This window comes from Pleurodeles waltl, chromosome 9 (genome assembly GCF_031143425.1).
Source record: "Pleurodeles waltl isolate 20211129_DDA chromosome 9, aPleWal1.hap1.20221129, whole genome shotgun sequence".
Classification (NCBI taxonomy): Eukaryota; Metazoa; Chordata; class Amphibia; order Caudata; family Salamandridae; genus Pleurodeles; species Pleurodeles waltl.
In genome coordinates, this window is record NC_090448.1 from 1,127,510,274 (window position 1) to 1,127,531,170 (window position 20,897).

Genomic DNA, 20,897 nt, shown 5'->3' on the forward strand with positions numbered 1-20,897 from the left:
AGCCACCTCCTAAAATGATCACATTCTACCATCTCCCATCATGAAATAACTTGATGGAGATTCCTTAACACAATCGTTAACATCAATACCCTCATTTGCCAAGGGATTTTCCCAAACACCTCAAAACATGAACAATCTTTCCTCTACCTAGAAAACTGACACTGGATTCAAATGACCTTGTGAACAACTGACCCATCACTGAATATCACCCTGCAACTGACCCATCACCCGCCTTCCTATCACCAGAAAACCAATCATAGCGAAACAGTCAATGTCCAACTATGGGATACGATCACCAAGAACAACAGGTCCACTGATTTGGGTTCAGGCAACTCAATAGCACAGAGATACCTGCCCTGACAACATCTTATTCTGTAATGAGAAAAAGTTTCAACCTCCAAATCTATTTGCGAGCTCAGTTGCCTTTGCAAACACGTACGGGTTTCATGAATACGGTCCTGCAAGGGTTCACCCTCGATCTCTCCAGCTAACCCTGTTCATCAAAACAGGACCCTCAAGATCCCATATATTTCTTTCTGTTGTGCAAGGTTACCCAGCACCTTCTTCCCTGCCTCCTCCTCACAGGCTAATGTCTCTGCAACAGGCAAACGTGGTACTATGTATCGAGTCGCGCAACCTTGATACCCAGACATGCTAAGAACATTGCAACAGCTACGTCAAAACCACAGCAGAACTGTCATAATAGGTAGAATGAATAGGTTCTAGGATCCCATGTGGCTTATCGACCCTGCTGAATTTAAGTCCATAAGATATGTATATGTGAAGCAACGTCAATACAGGCAGACTGAAGGTTCATTTTTATTTGCACAGGATATCCTGAAGCGAACATGGTTCGTACTTCCGTTCAAATGGTCTAAAGTGGCTCAACAGTTAAAAAAAAAAAAAAAACAACAAAAAAAACATTATTTGTAAACTTTAATGGCGATGCTCCACTTGAGGAGGAAATCCTTTGTTTTTTAACAGGTGACAAGGAAAATTCCTATCCTATTGTACAATTCTGTAGCTTGGACATTTCAGTGGAAAGTCCATCATCATCTCAAAGGTCTTCTTTAAATCTTTGCTGTACAGATGTAACACTTTTGCAAGGGAGGGTTTCTATTGTATGCATTAGCATGGGAGAGTGTCATATTTCTTTATACATGATACAGGTTAGTTCTACTACTAGGCGTTTTAAGGTCACAAGCTCTATAGTATCCGAATCCCTTGCCGGCTTCCTGTGCACTCTAGCAAACAGCTACAAAAAAACAACAAAAAACACAGGTCAAAGGGTATCATCTACTCAGGAGAAATGTTGGTTTGCAGAAATACTCATCAGATGAGCCGAGGACAGTATTTGCACATCTATCTTCCAATGAAAGGCAAGGAATCTCCTGCGGGTAGTAGTCTTGGGCTTAAATCCAGAAGAGAGTACAGCAGCAGACAATTCTGATTGGCACTACTCGGGCACACAGTGCACAGAACCGAGGCGCCAATTTAAAAGACATTTATGTGAGCCCCTGTCTCCTACTACTATTTTTGGTATTCTGGAAGCACCCTCAGGAGCATCATGTGCTGGCCAAAATTATGAGGAAGGGGGGAAAGAGCAGCAGGTATTCCGATATACACCCTTTAACAAATTTCCCTTTGGACGCCATTTTTAAACAATAACGTAAGACTCATTACTGAATCCAAACGAGTACCGTGCCCCAACAACCACACTTACTTATCGCCTACAATGCCCAGATTGATGGTTGGGTAGCCATGTTCCTGAATTGTTGCTAGAAGAGTTGACCTATTACTATCTCGTATTTTCCCCGGTAAGAGGTCATCCTCAGGATTCAAAAGCTGAAAGCAAAAGAAAAATCAACAAGCCGAGGTTACAGAAGAAAACACCTTTATTCCGATTGAGTGTAAGCCCAACAGATGCATGCAATAACCAATAGGTTTCCCAAAGAGACTGATGCGTGAATAAGATAACACAGATGACACCACACCTGACGCAACACCACACCTGACGCAACTCCACTAGCTCCTGATACATTTGTGCACACTTTGAGCTCCTCACAACAATGGCCCTGCTTACCTGAATCAATACACTCACATCTTCCAGACACCTCCGCTCTGCCGGTCTCTAACTAGCACACACGCCATACATAATAAAAAGCAGTGCAGAGGACTGCTTCTTCCTGTAGCTGGCCCCTAAAGCAGGAGCCTTCAGTCTGGGGGCGAGCCCTAAATGATCCTGCTTTTGGGTGGTGGTGGTGGGGGAAGAACCAGGCACTGGCCAAAGGAAGCATTATGCAGAGAAAAGAGCTTTGTTTTAAGCAGAAAACAATTTATTGCACTTATAAAAAAGGTAACAGAACTTAACTGCAATGTTTAAGTTTAGACATACTTAAACGTTGGCAATTTACTAGAACAATTGTTAAAAATTCTGGGGGGGGGGGGGGAAGGGGTGATTTTATTTTTCCCTATGGGGGGCATTAAACATTTTGAAAACCACTAACCCCAAAAGCCTGGAAGGACCTCCCAGGGCACATCAGAGCGTACTCCTCTCTTCATGACCTTTGCATGAAGCTGAAGGCCTGGCTTCTTGAGTACGCCCCCAGGGCTGACCTCACACACCTTCTACAGAGCACCTGGAATGGAAACCCTCATGTGTGATTAACGAGCTATAAAACACAGACAAAGTAACAGAAGGGAAGCAAAGCTTCACGGAGGTAAAAATGTACTCTATGAAAAACAGACCAGACTGTGTTTAGCTATTTTCAAAGCATTAGCTTCTTAATCATGTCCTGTACCTCACATCACAAAAGGAATCTCAAAACTTGCTTTATTGCAAATGTAATGAATCTGAATGTGTGATCTAAGATTTGCTCGTTTGAAGTGAGGAATTAGGGGCAAGCAAACTACTGTGCATCATGGAACATAATTACTCATCAACTGTATAGAGTTTTAGACTATAATCAGTTAAATATTGTTATTATTTATGCTCCTGTAGGTGGAAGGATATTTTGGATTCACATGTGTTACGCATGAATATCAGCGCAGGATCAGAGAACTGTACAACTGACAAGAGGAAGCATTTCAACAGTATGTACGAAATGTGGATATACTCAGCATCCCGCTAGGAGAGCAGAAGAATTTGCAGATACAACAAAGGCGGTTGAAAGAGACGAGCTTTACTGTTCTTCTGTAGCATCACCTACGGGCCAGTTGTAAGGTCATGCACAGCCTGGGAGCAGGACAGGAAAAGCTTGGGTCTGGGTCCCAGTTTTGCTCACCACAGAGGTTTACGAAGCAGCTCGCGACTTGGTTCTCGTGTTGTGTGGCGCTGTGGAAACAGTTCGTCAAGAAGGGAGGTTTGCTTGCTGGAGGAGCAGCACTTTGCACAGGATGCAGCAAGTCTTGAATATGGTTCTGTTCCCTAGAAACAGCTCACGGAGCATCATCAGTTTGGCTGCCACTCCACCGCTCCTTTTGGCTCGTTACCAATCTGGCTGCTCTATGCACACATTTTTACAACACTGAAGCCTTTGGTGGGCCAGTCAAGCTGGTGTCACCTCATTTTGGTGAGGAAAAAAGGCCAATTAGTCCAACATTTGGAGATGTGCGAAAGACTAAATGGATCAACAAGGCGCTGTATTTAAGATCGGGGAGAAACAGCTGCAGCAGATCCTTTGACCCATTTTGATGGTTTTCGGAAATGTGTGAAGGAAGGAATGTTTTATTACAGAATATTGTTGTCAGACGTGTCTCAGGGCTAATCCCCTTAAATGAGAATCAGGTCTTCGAGAACCTTCTCGGGGTGATCCTAGGTGAAAGGTTGGGGTTTCCCTTTGCTATGCCTGAACACCTTTTCATGGTCCTTACAGGGCCTGAATATGAAAATGTGGTTGTATGCCAAAAGTTTCAACACTGTTTCACAGTACTAATCTCACCAGCTGTTTGGTTAGGTGACTTTTTTTTTTTTTTTTTACTAGTAGATGGTTTTTGGGCCTAGCATATATCTATTATGGGTGCCCCTTGAAGTTTACAGCGTTCATGGACTAGCCTCCCTCTGGCATGATTTCCATTTAAAATCCTGTGTTGAATGTTTAGCTTTTATTTAATTTCAGTGAGCAGCGGACTTTAAAGTTTTAAATTGTGTGGATTATTATTTGATCGGCACTAACACTAAAAATAAATAGATTTCTCTCTATATGGTGACATCGGCTCTTTTGATATTTCTGGAGACTACTTTGAGTTCCTCAAAGTTTGTCTTAAGGGTATCTTTAGTAATGCGCTATTCTCACGCTGTCTGGATTGATTTCTGCATATGAAAGTCTAAGGAGGGACATGAAGGTGATGGGAACAGTTGACTTATTTGCTTCATTGTGAAGAGCGAGACTGGGGGTGCTGATGCCAACATACCTACTTATTGCCCATATGTTGCTGGGTGCTTACAGATGTCAATAGCCCTTTCCCTGATTATGTACTAGTTCTTTTGACTAAGATACCCAAATAAGGAGTGAGCATATAACCGAATGTAACATCCTCAGCAAAGGGCAATAATGAATGCACAAGTTCACTTGAGTCTACGGTGCACACCCAGTGGATCAACGACATAAAAAGGAACAAAAAAAGACATATCCATACTATTAATTTTCTAGATTTACCCATTTCACGTTAAATTGTTCATTTTCACTTGACAAAAGCTTATTTGCTGCTCTGGAGCACTACACCCCAACTTCGTAATTTCTAAACATGCAGACATTACCGCTAACCATACACAACACAAAGCACATATTGATCTGTTTAAATTTCACTTAAGATTTCTGCCTTTGACGACAATAGCTTCCTCGAACAATGACAACTCCCAAAGAGGCTCCTGAAACCATTACTTGGATCGCGCCAATAGAACATTTGTCCAATACCATCTTTGCCTTTTATTTCAGTTGTTCCTATGTAATCCTAACTATATGCGCTTTGTAAAACACAGGAGTGGGATGACCAAACAAATCAACATTTTTCTTCTACTGTTTCACACACTATTTGATCCAATGATAATCTTGGCTGTGTCTTGCCTTCCAGATATATCACCGTACTGAGCCATCATGCACCTACTACATCAGAATGTTGTGCTTCTTTTTGAAAAAATCTGACTACAATCTGCTCTCGTGCACTTTTAACTCAGTACTGATGCAACAATTCACGCAAACAGTGGTAGTATAAGACATGCAGCCCCAAAAGCACCATCCAACCATCATTAATGCATCACAAATTGTTTGCATACTGCACGATTGTGCAAATGAAAAGAGATGAGGCGAAGAAAAGGATGGAAAATGAGAAGTAGAATCAGAAACTGAGTTACCTCGTTCCCCGTTGACATTACAGCAACTACTGGAAACTTGTTAACTTCTACTTCTGTGACCCCGACGGTGGCTAGGAGACCAATCTCGGACGGTCCCATGTGAGTTCCTTTCGCCAGCACACACTCGCCTCTTTTAATGTCGTGTCCTATAGGTCTGAGGATGGGAACAGTGAAGAAGAGGCATCAATAAAAAGAAAACATTTAGGAGGGCAGGTGCCCTAGTCATGGTTACAGGCCTTTCACCTCTATCAAGTGTAAGCACTCTAGGTTTTGTTGTCACTTATTGAACTCAATGAAAATGAAATGGATAGTTGGATTATCTTTCAAGGTCACGCAGATATCTAGGCCATATAACATAAAATTTACTTTCCACTCCTTGAATCCTTGTGAGGTATTCCTGAAATTAGCAAACAAACAAAACGTTTGTGCGATCTCGAAAGTGACTGTATTGCACCAACTTGGTATTGTAGACTAGACCAACGCCACAATCAACCTTTTTTCGCTTGTGAGACAGGAGCTCAAGGGAGGTCATATTGCAGACCTGTACCCTTTCCAAAGAGGTACCATATGTTATAAGAGCTGCACTATGCGAAAATGAATAGTGACCTCAACTCAATTTCTGCAGAAAATCCAGTTATGCATTCAACAGGAAGGGTGAAGAACTACTGAAGGCAGCACTGGTTGACTGCAGAGACACTTCCTGCTTTCAAAATAAAAAAATGTGTTTGACAGTGTCCTTTCTAAAGGCAGGCTCTTAAACATGACAGGGTAAGCACTAGGCACTCACCTGATATCCTGGCCTGGTCGTGCCTGTACCAGAATGCGAACCTCTAACTCTTCAGTGCCCTGTAACAAAACACCACATTTGGGAATTCTATTGAATGCAAAAAAAGTTCAATTGGTTCACATTGAACAGAAACTGCAGAAAGCATTTGATTCTCTCTCTTTATCTTTACCTCCCCACATTATCAGTTACAAGGACACATTATAGCCAGCCTTGCATCAGTATATCAAGGCGCAATAGCTAGACCGAGGACATACAAGTGTCATCATGACAATGACACCATCCCAGACATGATGCGTAAAGCACATTCTTAGGTGGCTTTGCCAACATCAAGTGTAATGAGAGAACCAGAAAGCATGTTTGCTCTCTACTTCCTTCTATGCAATTAAAAAAAAAAACTTTAGCATTACTGCAACAGTGACAGTCATCTTTTCGCTCAATGCTAATCAAAGCTATAAAGTTGTGCCCATCTGTGACGTGTAAAGCCTCACGCTCAGGTGTGATAGAAGTAGATTTTAAATACTTTGCTCAGCTCTGACACTTTACATTTTTAATTTGTTTTAAGTTAGACTGTGCACTATAACATGAATTCAGTTTCTTCACCTGTAGAGTTCTATTGTTTCGATTTTATCATGTGATCCCCACCACAGCGATTTTTAGGAAAACATAATAGTTTGAGGTTTCTACTTGTGTGTTTTACTTTTATGCTCAGAGTTCAAAGGGATTACCTTGTCGTCAAGTCTATGATTCGCAGACTATTATTTTTGTTATTAAACATTTCGAGACTTAGGGGGTCATTACAACATTGGCAAGCTGTTGGCCGCACTCCCGCGGTGCTCATTACAACATCCCCGCTGGGCCGGCGGGCGCAAACCTAGTTTATGCCCGCCGGCCCAGCGGGGATGCGGCCGCAACATAGGAGCCGGCTCCTAATGGAGCCGGCGGTGTTGCGGCCATGCGACGGGTGCAGTTGCACCTGTCGCGCTTTTCACTGTCTGCTATGCAGACAGTGAAAAGCTGCACGGGGCCCTGTTAGGGGGCTCCTGCACTGCCCATGCCAGTGGCATGGGCAGTGCAGGGGCCCCCAGGACTCCCCTTACCGCCAGCCTCTTTCTGGTGGTGCAAACCGCCAGAAACAGGCTTGCGGTAGGAGAGTCATAATCCCCAGGGCAGCGCTGCTTTCAGGGCTGCCCTGGTGGATTATCACCGCCGGGGCTAAAACGGCGGTGCGACCGCGGCGCTACCGCCGCGGTCATAATATGGCTCTCCGTACCGCCAGCCTGTTGGCGGTACGGACGCCACTTTAGCCCTGGCGGTCGGAGACCGCCAGGGTCGTAATGACCCCCTAATTTGTTGCGAGTGCAGAATTCACACTTCTTATTGAAATTCATGAAGAGTACAGGCTAAATACTACTTGCTCCTGTAAACTCTAACACAAGCAAAACTAACCCGTGACATATACTCACCTGGCGAATGCGGCCGACTAAGGTTGGCTTTCATGGCATAAATGAATGCTCGCACAGTTCTTTGCTAAACAACCCCATACAAATCTCCCATCTTACATTGTTTTTTTTTAAATCATCGGAAAAAGGAGAAAACAAGTGTGATGAAAATTTTTGTGACATGAGGTTTTTTTCCACCGCCTCATAATATCCACAATGGAAGTTTGAGTTGGTGTCTGGCTGGTCCATAAAAGAGAGAATCAAGATCTAACCTTGCCGGAAGACTAGAACTGTAATCCATATCACAGAGGTCTTTACTGCTGTCATCGACAAACTTTTAGCATCCACTGCTGTTCTGATGTGGATGATATCACAACTACGTTCCCGATCTTCAACATAACGTGCATCAAAAGAAGTTGGCAGAAAGATTACAAAACCTCATTCAGAAAACGAATGCATTTGTAGTGAAAAGGAACATCCCTCTATGGATAGCGGTAACACAGAAGCACGGATACTGTGGCTTCCACTACATGGCAGGAAAGAAGCGATTGAGTTTTATCTAACATACAAATGCTCTGCTAATGGCATAGGGTGCACTAAACCTGCAGACACTGACAAAAAAAGAACCCTTATGCAGTATCAATCAATCAGGATTTATAAAGTGCGGCTAATCACCCAATAGGGTATCCAGGCTCCTGCAGGTCCCAGGGCTTATTCGAGCAGCCAAGTCTTGAGCTCCATTCGGAATTCTGGCACTGAAGTTTTGGTCCGGAGGTGCGTGGGGAGGCTGTTCAAGGTTTTTGCTGTGATTTGAGAAAAGGAGCGTCCTCCACTTGTGCTTCGGTAGATGCAGGGAGTATGGGCAAGTGAAAAGGAGGCAGAGCGTAGTCTTCTCGACGGCTGGTGGAAATTCAGGCGAGTTTAAGGTACGCGAGTCCTAGCTTGAATTGGTATCTCTTCTGTACGGGGAGCCAGTGGAGTTGCCTGAGGTGGGGGGTGATGTGGGTTCATCAGGGAAGGCTGGGGAGGAGTCTGGTTGTGGCATTCTGTATGGTCTGAAGTCTCTGTAGGAGGTGTGCAGCAATTCCTACATAGAGGGCGCTGCCATAGTCCAGTCAGCTGGTGATGGGGGCCTGTGTCACGGTGCGTCTCGTGTGTAGCCACTTGACACTTTTGAGTTTTATCCTCTATACAAATGCTCTGCTAAAGGCAGACGGTACACTAAAACTGCAGACACAATGGCTAAAAAAACTAACTATGCAATATAGGACCATACGTTTGCAGCTACTATCCATTGATACTTGAATCTGAAAACTACCATCTCCAGGTGAGGACTGACTAATTCTACAACAGAACTGAGAATAATCAAAGACTGGAAATCACAGCACTGTGTTTGACCAAAACCAGCCATTTGAAACAACGGACAAACACTGGACAGTGCGCTAGTACATCACACCAAAAGTGACATGCATCACAGCTTGGATTCAAAGCCAGTAATGTGAGAAGCTGAGACCTTTTCACTATGTCATGTTCAGATTCTGAGCACAGCAAATCGATGTTTATCTACACTTAAAGGTGATGCATTTTCAATAATGTGGCTAGAGAAGGAATAACACAACAAGAGTCTGGCACTTGCTTTAAATGGACACTCAAATAATATTTGGGACACAGTGACACTGGATTCCAAATGGGCCAGTACTGGAGACCAGCATCTCATTCTGAATCACCGATAAAAACTATTTGCAGGACATATGCTAGGTTCTGCAACAATCTTATCATTTAAAAAAGAGTGAGAGCAAGGTAATACGAGGGAGGACTCTCCAGGGCAGCTCTCATCCACGTTTATTAGCACTCAAAGTTGAGGCGGTACAGGGGCAAAGCGCCTATAGTGAGGTGACCTAAATTATGCAAAGCGCAATAAAAGTTGAAATACATCAATGTTAAAGTCGGTGATGACACTGTTTTAACAGGTTGTCATAAGCTGGCAAATGCACACGATGGGCCTTGTGGTTTCTTTATGCCACCAAATTCTCTGGATCTGTATGGACCTGATGAGACACATTCTTGTCCTTGCAGTGGGATGAAGAACCAACCAGATTTAAACTTAGAAGCATTTGTACTATAAATTCGGCTGCCAAGCACGCTGACAAAGCTATCCGACCTCGCAAAGGATTAGAACAACCCATTAATTAAACAGAAAAGGCTTCGAAATGCAGAACCAGCACTGCGTTTGTTCTGTAATGTCCCCAGGATTTGTCCTGTGGGATTATCCTCGCTCTCCGACCGAAACCTTTCAGAATGTCATTGTATTCTCAGAACTGGTCCAGTGATTTTTCCCCTTTTAAGGATGTTTCGCTGCTTGTAGTTGCTAGCAGTAATGAAATTAGGTCTGAAACCAAATAAATGTGTCTCATATTTGAGTCTGCAGACTTTCCTCGCTTCACTCATACATTAGAAATCTGTTTTCTTCTTGTAGGCATCCCCCAGACAATTCAATCTTTGAAGACTACCTTTGAGTGGCCACATTCATTTTCCAGCTTCAATTCAATCAAAGAGGTAGACAGGTTTTGGGGATGTGAGATGAAAGAGCACTTTTAGCACAATGTCTGACCTAGAGCTCTTTTGGGGTCGGAGATGGAGACAAAATATTGGGGCAATATGTGAACTCCAGGGTACTGGCAGAAGGGGACTAGCACAAGGGGGTACAGACTTTGCTGTACAGGGGAAAGTTTACGAAGGGACTTCAAAGATAACTTACTTTCCGTAATCAGAAGACGTCCATGAAGAGACACATTAGACCCGAGGGGTAACTGGGCATCAGCCTGTATCCTACAACCCTATTATCTGTTGCAAGAACACAAAGATTGAGTAAGGTCTAGTGACCTTAAATCATGTCAGGAGGAGCCTTGGAGAAGGTTGTGTGAAAAACTGATCAAGCTGTTTGTTTACACGACTATATGGACCGATTTGCTGTCCGAATCTTTGTTTAAAATTAAACAAATACACACACAAGACAGGTAAAATAGTGAAAAAAAGAAAATGTATGGGTGTGAGATCGAAAAATGGTTTCATGAGCAGCTATCAAACGCTGGGTGAGAAATTGGGGGGCAGGGGAAGAGATCTCAGGAGACTGGAAGTAAAAGAAGTCTATCTTGGCTATTTAACAACCCATCACATGCTCTGCTGAAGTCAACCTGGGCCGGGTAATAGCTGCCTATGAATGATGTTTTAACACTTTAAAACTCAGTGATCTACATCTGCGGGCTTCCATTCAATCTCCACTTAGTTTAGAATACCTGTATTTTAACATTTAGAGATGTCAACATGAACACCGAAATATCGGTGACATTGACTTGAAAAGCACAGCATAAGTAAAAGAGCGGCATGAAAAAAGATAGTGCACCTGAACCTGTACATCACACAAAGCTGCAAAACTAGACAAACCAAAGCTCACCTGAGAACAGACGACAGACGTACAGACTCTGTCCCGACGCATTGCTGTTTCCAAGGTGGCTCTGCAGCACACATCTTGTGTAACAGGCATGAATTAATGAATATACAGTCAGTTTTTGAAATCTGGCCTAGACAGACTTTATAGGAATCAGTTCATTGTGCCCTAATCAAGCGGTGGCATCTCCCGATCACAGAGGGATCAGACTAGTCTACCTGCACAACAGACACAGGCTCAAGCATTCTGATTAGACGAGGAGTACCCAAAACCAGCATGAGCCCCTCATGGAGATAAGGAATTCAACCCATGCCTAAAAACAACTGTCAAATGTTTGGGTTAATTAACCACGTTCCTTGAGCCTCACTCAAGCGCTCAATGATCCAGATCTGAATCCCAGCTTATATGCAGAGCAGGCTCTCCAGATTCTTAGATACTTAAGACCAAGCGAGGTCTCCTTCGACAGCTTCTCCAGGGTGCACTGGTCAGCTTTCGGAGATTATCTAAGCATGCCACGCCAGTTCAAAAGAGTTCCAAGTGGGAACTCAGAGCATGTGGCTTAATCTGCGAAATACTTCCAAGATAAAATTCACCTGGTCACTGTAGGCCCAGAGTACATCCTCAGGACTGAGGAAGGAGCCTAGTTCAGAAAGTACAACAAAGGTTGTACCACACATCTCAGGAGAGCCACAGCCTATGTAAGTGAGTTCCATTAATTTTATTGTCTTTACATGTTTTGTGGATGGTCTAAGAAACTGGCATGGACTGGGCTTTCGGGCCTAAGCCGAAGACCCCTAGCGTTGGTCATTTCAACTACCGCAGTTACAATACCAGCAATGCTGTTACAGATGAATAGAAAGGTTCATTAAACAGGAAATATGTTGGGATTTAGGTGGGTGTAGTAGTAAGGAGTATTGTGTTGATGTTTTAGTCATTTCTTTAAACAGATGTTAAGTTGTGCCTTACAGTTCCCACTTAGGGATGCTGCATAAGTGAGGACCATAAGCTAGTTCTGCTAAGTGAAGTACGCCATGAATGAAAATGTACATTGGGAGATCATATGAAGCAAGAGTCACTTTCTACAAAAGAAAATCGAATCATCAATTTAGTTGAAAAAATCATTGCAAATAGTATAAAAAGAGGACATACCTGAAGCCCCAGCACAGATCCTCAAGAGAGAACCTTGTTTGTGTGAATAAAAGTCACTCGCTGCGTGGCTTATATGTCTCAAATACATTAGTATTGGTGAGCAGAAAGTGAGTTTGTGACATGCTTTGAGAAGACATTTCAGTGTATGATCATCTTCTTGTGCACCGAGACACAAACTGCAAATAAAAGGAGTCGTGTAGAGTGAAACCACGAGCCAGATATATAATAACTGGGCCGTACGTCTTTTTTTTAAACATGTTTTTATAGATTTTTCAAGACGAAAGCCATACATTTTCTGTCATACATAGTCATTGATAACAAATTATCATTGGTTACAGTCTATCGTCTGGCTCTCCCATATTAATGGTCAATGTATATATCAAACTGCTAAGAACTTGTGTGCACTTCCCGGTCTGCTGATTCTGCCCATCACTACCGAGGTTGCCGCCACGTAGGGCAAAGCTTTCAGTTGCAATGTGATTCTATTACCACTAGCGACAGGGGCCCACGTGACCACACGGGCGAGGTCGGGGAGCAGAGGAGACAGGGGGGGGGGGGGACGAGGCGGAGGGTTATGGCACAGTAGGTTTTAGCGCAGGTGTCTATTAATTGATTATGCAGGCCTTTTGGTGCTGTGGCATGCTTGCATGGGGGGATGGGCTACTAAGCTGTCAGTGTTGGCGAGGCATTGATGAAGGGTATGTATGCGTCCCCAAGTGTAGTATTGCCTTTCTGCCGGGGGCAGGGCCCGCGGCCTTCCAGGTGGATACAGCTATCTGTGATTCAGGGGGGTCTTTCATCGTTTTTGGCTTCTAGCCTAGACACTAAGACGCCCCAGGTCTCGCAGCCCGCCTGCCGCAGACCCCTACGGGTTAAGTTTGTTAATACCTGATGCTCAGCTCGAGCCCAACGTAACGTAAAAGCAAGCCAGACTTTTAAGTCCGGCGCATTGCAAGCCTTCCAGTTCATTGCTATCAATCTTTTGTACATTACATACGCTAGATCTACAAACCTGTGCAAGTGTTTATTTCTTTTCGTCCTTGTCCTTAATCCGAGTAGACAGGATTTGGGATTCGTGTCCAGGTTGAGCCCCGTGATTTCCGCTAAGGCTGTGACCACCCCCTCCCACTCCCCCCTTAACCGCGGGCACTCCCAGACCATGTGATAGAACTGTGCTGCTGGTGTTTTACATCTGGGACAGGCTGGATCCAATCCGGGGAACATGCGTTTAATCCTGGCTGGCGCCAGGTATGTCTGATGTAGATAATTGAACTGTGTATATCGGAATCTGGGGTTTCTTGAGACCTCACGTGTGTGACACAGAGCTTTTGGCCAATCTGTCCCTGAGAGCGGATTAGGCAATACGATGTTCCACCTCTCCCTAGCTTTCTGCAAGTTGTGTTCCGGGGGTCGATTCAGAAGTTTATAAAGGTTTGAGACTGCTTTTCCTTGGGGGTCCCAGTTCAGCATGTGGTGCAGGGTGACTGAGATATCAGGCTCTACGTCGCCAGATGCCCACGTTTTCCTGATTGCATGGCATATCGCGTGATATGCCAAGAATTGCCCCGGATTGATCTCTGTGAGGGCCTGTATAGCTTCGAAAGTCATTAATTTCCCTTCCTCGAAACAGTCTCCTACTGCACCAATACCCGCGTCTAACCAGGTTGTAGGTGAATATGAGCCAGCTTCCACCCGCCCGGGGAGCCTATCCAGCGGGAGGAGTGGTGAGTAGGGTAGTTTTTTAGCTCCTTTTTGGATATACTTCTTCCAGTATGTGTGTGCCACTATCATCAGCGGGTTTGTGCATGTGCTTTTAGTCTGCTTATCCAACAGCCAAGCTAGTATGGGAGCGCCTTGGAGTTGGGATTGTAACCATATAGTTTCTGCCGAGCTAGGTCTGTGGAGCCAATTTAAGATCCACTGCAACTGTGCGGCCGCAGAATAGAGCTCAAAGTTTGGGGCGCCCAGTCCACCCATTGCTACCGGATGATATAGCGTGGTAAGTGCAACTCGCCTTCTGCCCTCTCCCCAAACCAGTTGTAGCAGGATGGAGTTCAAGCCGACGAAAAAGCTTTTGGGGATAATGATTGGTAGGGCCACAAAATAGTACAGCAGTCTGGGTAATATCAGCATGTTTGCTATAGCTACTTTACCCAGTGGGGAGAGAGGTAATTTATTCCAGAAGCGTAGTGAACTCTTAACAGAGGACACCGCTTTCCCCAGATTCCCATCCCTTAAATCTTCCGCCCTGTGGTATACGTTGATTCCTAAGTATTTAAATGTGTTGAAGCACCATTTAAGGTGGCCTGGTGGGGCACTTTCTTGCCTCGCATGAGCCTAGCTGGTTAGTGGGAATATGCAGGATTTCCCCCAATTAACTATTAGACCAGATACCCTTCCGAACTCAGACAGCAGCGACATCACTGGGGGCAGCGACTCCTCCACTCTACGTATGTATATCAGGGCATCATCTGCGTATAGTGATATGGAGTGGAGAGTGCCGTTCCTTGACACCCCCCATTCTTCTTTTTTGGCCCGGACGCGTGCAGCTAGTGGTTCCATCGCTAAGGAAAATAGGAGGGGGGAGAGGGGGCAGCCCTGTCTTGTTCCCCTGTTAATCGGAAAGCTTTCTGATATTTCTCCTCCCGTCTTCACCCTAGCCTGTGGGGCAGTGTACAGAATGCGTACCCAGTTTGTGAATTTTGGACCGATACCCAGTAACTGCATAGTGGCAAACAGGAAGTCCCATTCTAATGTATCAAACGCTTTTTCTATGAACTGGGCCGTACGTCTATAAAACCTGCAGGAATGGACACTACATGGCTGCCCATCAGAGAGTCTACTGTACTGGATACCAATAAGTACTCACGTCATCGGATTCCCGGATGAGTTCCGTATCTTCTACTTGCACCACAGCATCAGCACCACACGGGATTGGTGCGCCTGTGGTTACTCTCATCACCTGACCAGGCATCACTGTCTGAGTGGGCTGCAAAATAAGAAAGGCGAAATGACTCAAGGAAAGCTCATGTCTCCCTTCTCCTGGTCCGAGAAACACAACTTATTAATTCTTACAACGGAAAGGGGTGACATTCTAAATACACTGGTTTCCATAATCACAGATTTACCCAAGCTCCGAGAAACCTGTAAGGCATATTAACACTAGCAACAGTGTTTAACATAACAATGCAACCAAAGACCACAGCGTATAACCAGCTCTTTGTAAGAAATGAACGCTTGCTTTTGGCTTCATCGTTCCTTTCTTTTCTCGAACATCTTAAATATATAAAATGCAGCGGTGTAATGAAACTTGAGGAGGCTCCCTGCAAAGTTCCCCTGGATCCAGTCAGGAGCCCCCTCCCCCCGAGCTAAGGGGGGCAATGTTACGCCACTGTTAAAACGGAAACCCCTACGTAAAATAATCCTCATGCCCACATGCAATCCACAATGTTTAAAATGGCTGACATTTTGAGGAGGGGAAATGAACTTGGCACTATCTAGCCACAACGCTAGGCAGAGGGTGCTTTTTCCATCATCTACAATGTACTAACAGTCTGAGTATGCAACAGGGAAACAACAGGGGCACAGTCTTACGGCTACGTAGGATACAGACAAGTCACGCTTACATTCACCTACTGCAACCTAGGGAATACCGACACCACATTCTGGAGCAGTATGAAGTGCATTTTCTTCAAATCTCCTACACTGGAATCACTGGTAGAGGTTATGTTAAGGTCCAACATTTGAGATAGCTTTAGCTGTCTCACCAGCATATTTCAGACATACATACAATTCCATACAGACATCTTTTTTCTTACATGGTGGGTCACTGGTCAGATGTATTCATCCATTGGTCTGTTAAATTGTCATTCACATTTACTTCTGCCCATCTACAGCACACTTTAGCAACACAAAAGGATGATGAACTGAGTGCAGAAACCTTTCAAGCACTCACCCTCAGTCACAGATCTGGGTTTAATCCATCGTTCTTTTGCTCACGATCCCACATCAGTTTGGACCCAGTCATATGCAAATCAGTCTTGACCCTGTTCCCCATGGGAATAGTCCAGCCAAACTGCCACGCCTGGTCCTCTCTGGACTAGAAACAAGCAACCTGAGACTGGTTTCAGGGAGTAACCCCTCATCTGCCAGGCTAGCTTGGATCCAGTAGCACAGTGAGCAAGGGACCAACATATGGGCATACTCTGGCCACTTAGGGTGGCTTTAGCAACACAAAAGGATGATGAACGGAGTGCTAAAACTTTACAAACGCTCACCTCCAGTCACAGATTTAGGTTTAATCAATTGTTCTTTTTCTCACCATGCCACCCCAGTTTGGAACCTGTTCTCATGGGGAGCAGGGTCAAGACTAATTTGCATGTGGCTGGGTCCAAACTGGAATGGCATGGCGAGCTAAAAAGCTGATGGATTAAACCCAGATCTGTGACTGGGGGAGAAAGTTTGATTTGTTTCACAGTCCGTCCATCATCTGTTGTTTTTGCATTCATCTACTGCACACAGCATGGGGCAGCACGTCAGCCCAATATAACCATAGGAACCTGTTATTGCACAAAGCCTGTGCACAATGTTGACATCCTCTTATAAATAGATCCTACCTTTTCCGCTGCAAAGCTGGTTCAAAGCATGCTTTAATTACTTAATGTATTCTTTTATTAACTTTAACTACCAGGATATCTATATTGCCAGCACTACTTTTTAAAGTTATGGTTTTGTAACAAAGTAGCTGTCTGCAATCTGAGTACTTGGTTAGGTGGTAATTTATTCTTATCTCCTTCATAAATAAAACAATGCGTAGCACATCTGCAAGATATGTTTGTAAAGCACCTCTAGTATAACAGCCATATCGGTGAATGTTTTTTAAATCTAAATTTTTTATTGCAAACATCTTTTTTCCTTTTTGTGCAATATGAACGTTATTAAAAAACGTAAAATAATGACATCAGCTTGCCCTGGCTGACCTATTGATTTTAACCAGGGCTTTTTACTTTTTTAAGTAGTGTTTCTACAGCCCCAGCGGTAAATCCACCACACAAAGACCTGTGGATTCAACTTGCTCATGGAAGAGAGGGATTCGGGTGCTGTTCTCAAGGTGCCTCGTTCACAGGACTACACCGAGGTAGACGGAGATCCAGGATCTCAACAGAAACCATCAAGAAGGAAGACGTCTGCCATCTGTGAAGCATCTGTTGTGGCCGATGGCAAAAACAGACTCAAAAGTATCAAAAATACATACATCGCTGTACACAAATCTAGACAGACACTTGCCCCGATACCTGCTGGGTCTGTAATCAGAACAGTGAAGTACCCACACCTAAAACAGGGATGGACCGGAGTTTGGATGGGCCTTGAAGCCAAAACAGGTCCAATGCTGCTGTAGGGCGATATTTATGCACAGTAGGTGTTTTGGAAGTAGAGATTTTGAAGATTCTGTTTTATAGTCATGGGTTTCCACTTTTTATTTTCACACACAGCCGCTCCATGTGGATGACATGTCCCCAGGAGACTCACGCCAACGCGGAGACATTTTAGATTAAAAGCGGAATCCATAGAATCACAACTTAAAAATAAAACTCAATACAGCCTCAAATAAATTAGATCCAGCAGTGCTCCTCGGCTGCAGGACAAAATTAACGCAGATGGATTGTGAAGTGGTTTAACTGGTCAATGACATCACAGGTAAACACTATTTGGAAATTCCCCAAGGTCTATTTGATAGATGTGGGGTAACATTTCTTTTAATGGACAGGCTCTCAATAGCACAAATGCTATATTTTAATCTCCAGACTTCACACTATGAAGATTGAGATAGAAAGCGTATGTGTACACAGAACGTTTTCCATGGGCAATCGATGATGGTTGCAAATCTTAGATGAAGTAAAGGACCAAGGTTTTTTGGCAATTTGTACTTCTTACAATGTATAGTTCTCCAAATGGTAGCAAAAATCCTCAATCTAAATGGATAAAAAGGAACTTCTTGTTTCCAAACCATATTAGAATATTGTTAACACCCCCAGGGCATATCCTACATTCTGATTTCGCCATTACCTATCTGTGGAGTACATATATTTCAAGGACACGGCTGGTTTTTACAAGAACCAATCTGCTGAGCTCTGTGCTTTAACGAGGAACAAAATTATGCAAATCAGAGAAACTCGCACAGCAACTCCCAGAAGAAGAAATAAGTCTTCAAGGGAAAATGAGATTCATAACTTACCATGTAGACGCAGTGAAGGCGCCATGAAAACAATAAATGAAATGTGAAATTCAAATCTGGAACCTTTTCTAAATGGACACTTTATTATTATTAAATAACAAATGCTTTTAAACTTTCCAAGTGAAACAGTCCAATGTGAGCTGATCGAAGGTATACATCCTTCTCGGCTCCTCTGCCTGAGCGAAACCTACATCTGGCGCCAAGGTTCTATGACTCGACCCAACGCACTTTTCTTTTTTAGATTTCAACCATCATTCATGAGGGTTAGTCTCGGCCAAAAAAGTGATCCAAAAGGCTTAGATTTCCATCTAATGCTCACCATGGACTCCACTTCAGTGGCCACATTTCCCGTGCTTCCATCATATGTGCTTTGGGGTTCTGTCAGTGACAAGTATGAAGTGTGTCCCCTGGTCCAGCCATAATCACTGACAATCACCAACTATCAGTTTTCTCACTACTGGTTTCCACAAGGTGGACCTCTGTCTAAAGTGGAAATGTGGTCCTCCCATCACCTGTGTATTTACTGTTAGACCCCAGCCACAAACTTGTGCAACTTCCAATGTAGCAGTCATGTGCCAATGGTGTAGCTTGGCTCTGCTAGGCCTGTGGGGAAAAGATATTCCATCGGTTTGATGAGTCAACAAGGTTTGTGCCAGGATTAGGATCTGCCAAAGAGGAAAGGTCAAGAATGGTTTGAGGACCCCGCCCTCCCGTTTACTGCAGAGGAGAGAAGGCAGTATCTTTTCTGGATAAGAAGCCAGCCTGGTGAGTAGTGTACAGTGTCATTGTTATTGAGTACAACAGGAGATGGACACAGGCAGCAAATGCTGTTCCACAGAATGTCTCCATCATTACAGAACACAAAACCATTTAAGAGTCCTCACTACACCATCTTAGATGGACTCGCACTACAATAAGCGTCCCCTCTGTTACAATACGTTTTTTCCTTTTGATGTAAGATTGAGCATACATAGTAAGTGCAACATAAATGACAGATAAGCACTTTGATCTGTCAGTTGTCAAGTAATCAGATAAACATAAAATAACAGAATGTAAAACACAAATCAAAAGATAAATTCCACTTGTGGTTCTGCATAATGTATTCAGTTCATTTCATAACAATGCACAGACCTACGAAATCTCTCAATCATCTGACTCGGTTCTTTCCACATTTTAGTCATGGAAAAGTGTCTGTGTCTGCTCTATCTGTCCCTTCAACACATTTGTCTAACAACACTACTGGCACCGGAACTACCTTTGACTTGCTCCAAATATCTGTCAGACAACTTCCCAATAAAACTCAAGAAAGGCCCTTTTTTACCCAACCAGGTGCCTTCCTCTGTATTTACTCTCACTGTTCAAAGACACGCTCTCATGCTCCCTTTCTACCCATTTGATTACCATTACCATATAGATCTCTTCCCATGATATCCTGTTTTAGCACCCAACTCGAGGTTTGGAACAGCATTCTCAGTCTATCATCAACATCAAGTTTAAACAGTCAGTGCTAGGCGTCGTCCTATACACCCACGCCAACTTCAGAACAGCGGTGTTGAGGTCTTTACTCAACACCAGATAACCACTCATTTAACACACTACTCCACCTTTCAAGTAATCCACTGCCTTATGGAGAATATCAAGAACCTGGTGTGGTGCACAGACATTTGATAAAATCTATTTATTTCCTTGACGACTAATGCCACTTTGGTCATCACTATTTCTGAGGGTATGTCCTCACACATAAATATCTTCTGTAGAAACTCTATTGCAACTCTGCTCTCAACACGTTCTACAAACTTTACTATTTGCCTACAGAGAAATAGTCAACAACTACACCGGTTTACTTAGTCAAGGAACCAAGCGTGATAACAGGCAACCTTTCCACCAGGGTCACCAGGCTTTGACACTTTTGACATACGATTATGCACAATTATGCATGGGTTTCTTTGTGCACTGGCAAACTGGGGGAGGCGAAGGGCAAGTTGGCTTCTTTTCAAAATGTCCAGCCAGAAATAGTTTTATCAATGAGAAGGTTTCTAAGTTTATTAATTATCGTTTTGCCATCTGCAGGGCAGATTCCAAGGAAGGCAAGTGGAGAGGACACACATCAGCACAACTTTCTCCAAAGAAGAAAAGGTAAGGGGCTTCAAAATCAAAGCTCAAAACATTTTCTTGGCACACAAATGTGCGTTAAGACAAATGGAGATGTATGCCTGTGAACATACACACCAAGACACACAGTTCTAGCAGCCACAGGGGGAGAACATGAATAACATTGCCTTTTAATTGTCAGGACTCCCCTTCCTTCCATTCTGACTGTTACACCCTGCCAACACATCATCATTAACGTGATGCAGCCAGAATAAATGAGTTTGCTGAAAGTTGACTCCGAAGATGTCTATACATTTAGCATTCTTGTATCAATTTGCAGAGAGTGGATACACAGCTCATTAAATCTTTGTCAAGGACACCTCAAGGAACACATG

General features: G+C 43.8%; 1 protein-coding gene across 14 annotated transcripts in view; it reads right to left on the reverse strand.

Annotated features, from left to right (window-relative positions):
• Positions 1-20,897, reverse strand: part of GPHN (gephyrin) — a 1,323,901-nt gene that overhangs the window by 57,304 nt on the left and 1,245,700 nt on the right. For all 14 annotated transcript variants that reach the window (XM_069208894.1, XM_069208895.1, XM_069208892.1 and 11 more), the window contains 4 exons: positions 15,046-15,165; positions 6,141-6,199; positions 5,354-5,507; positions 1,724-1,845 (listed from right to left, as the gene is read on the reverse strand). In XM_069208894.1, the coding sequence (XP_069064995.1) occupies positions 1,724-1,845; positions 5,354-5,507; positions 6,141-6,199; positions 15,046-15,165 (455 nt within the window). The remainder of the gene's footprint in view (positions 1-1,723; positions 1,846-5,353; positions 5,508-6,140; positions 6,200-15,045; positions 15,166-20,897) is intronic.